Source organism: Haliaeetus leucocephalus, unplaced genomic scaffold, assembly GCF_000737465.1.
Source record: "Haliaeetus leucocephalus isolate CR32 unplaced genomic scaffold, Haliaeetus_leucocephalus-4.0 Scaffold802, whole genome shotgun sequence".
Lineage (NCBI taxonomy): Eukaryota > Metazoa > Chordata > Aves > Accipitriformes > Accipitridae > Haliaeetus > Haliaeetus leucocephalus.
This window is the reverse complement of record NW_010973238.1, coordinates 956,852-957,905: the sequence shown is the minus strand read 5'-3', so window position 1 is coordinate 957,905 and position 1,054 is coordinate 956,852. Positions and strand designations below refer to the sequence as shown.

Here is a 1,054-nt window from a genome sequence, read left to right as displayed (position 1 = left end):
GAGGGAGGGAGGGCGGTGGGAGGGCGCCCTGCGGCTCCTCATATAGCCCTGCCCGGGGCCGGCGGCACTCAGAGCCGGATCGGCAGCTGCCCGGGGGCGAGCGGTGCAGAGCCGGCGCGCCGTCCTTTCTCCGGAGGCTTTGGTGGGGTAGCGGCGGCAGCATGACTTCGGCGGCGCTGGAGATTTTGGGACTGGGGCTGGGCATCCTGGGCTGGGTGGGAGTGATCCTGGCCTGCGGGCTGCCCATGTGGCAGGTGTCGGCCTTCATCGACGTGAACATCGTGGTGGCGCAGACCATCTGGGAAGGGCTGTGGATGAACTGCGTGGTGCAGAGCACGGGGCAGATGCAGTGCAAGGTGTACGACTCCATCCTGGCGCTGCCGCCCGAGGTGCAGGCGGGCCGGGCGCTCACCGTCATCGTGGCGCTGCTGGGGCTGGTGGCCCTGATGGTGACCGTGGTGGGCGCGCAGTGCACCAACTGCATCCGGCCCGGCAAGATGAAGTCCCGCATCGTGATCGCCGGCGGGGCCATCTACATCCTCTGCGGGGTCCTGGTCCTCGTCCCGCTCTGCTGGTTCGCCAACATCGTCATCAGCGACTTCTACGACCCCACCGTGCCGCCGTCCCAGAAGCGGGAGATGGGGGCCGCGCTCTACATCGGCTGGGCGGCCACGGCCCTGCTGCTCTTCGGGGGCTGCCTCATCTGCTGCTGCTCCTGCTCCCAGCGCGACGAGACCTCCTTCCCCGTCAAGTACTCGGCGCCGCGGCGGCCCACCTCCAACGGCGAGTACGACAAGAAGAACTACGTCTGAGCGGGGCCGCCCCGCTCCCCCGGCCCTGCGGGGACACGGACAGACGGCTGCGAGCCGGCGCTGCCGCGCTCCGCCGCCCGGCACTCGGCACCGCGCCGGGAGCGTCTGCGGTGAGCTCCGGCGCTCCCCTGCCTAGAGTCTCTTCTTAACGGGGACCCCCGTAAAGCGGCAGCCCTAGGCAGGGCAGCGCCCCGCCGCCCGCCAGCCCGGCTCCACCGGCGGGTCTGGCCGCTCCGCTGCGG

General features: G+C 71.2%; 1 protein-coding gene across 1 annotated transcript; it reads left to right on the top strand.

Annotated features, from left to right (window-relative positions):
• The first annotated feature begins 75 nt into the window (after positions 1-75).
• Positions 76-866, top strand: CLDN5 (claudin 5). Its single transcript, XM_010581651.1, has one exon. The coding sequence runs from the start codon at positions 162-164 to the stop codon at positions 810-812; it is 651 nt and encodes a 216-aa protein (XP_010579953.1). The 5' UTR covers positions 76-161; the 3' UTR covers positions 813-866.
• The last annotated feature ends 188 nt before the right edge of the window (positions 867-1,054 follow it).

Bases quoted from the DNA above. Each gene is read 5' to 3' on its own strand.
- CLDN5 (XM_010581651.1), top strand. From the start codon at position 162: ATGACTTCGGCGGCGCTGGAGATTTTGGGACTGGGGCTGGGCATCCTG.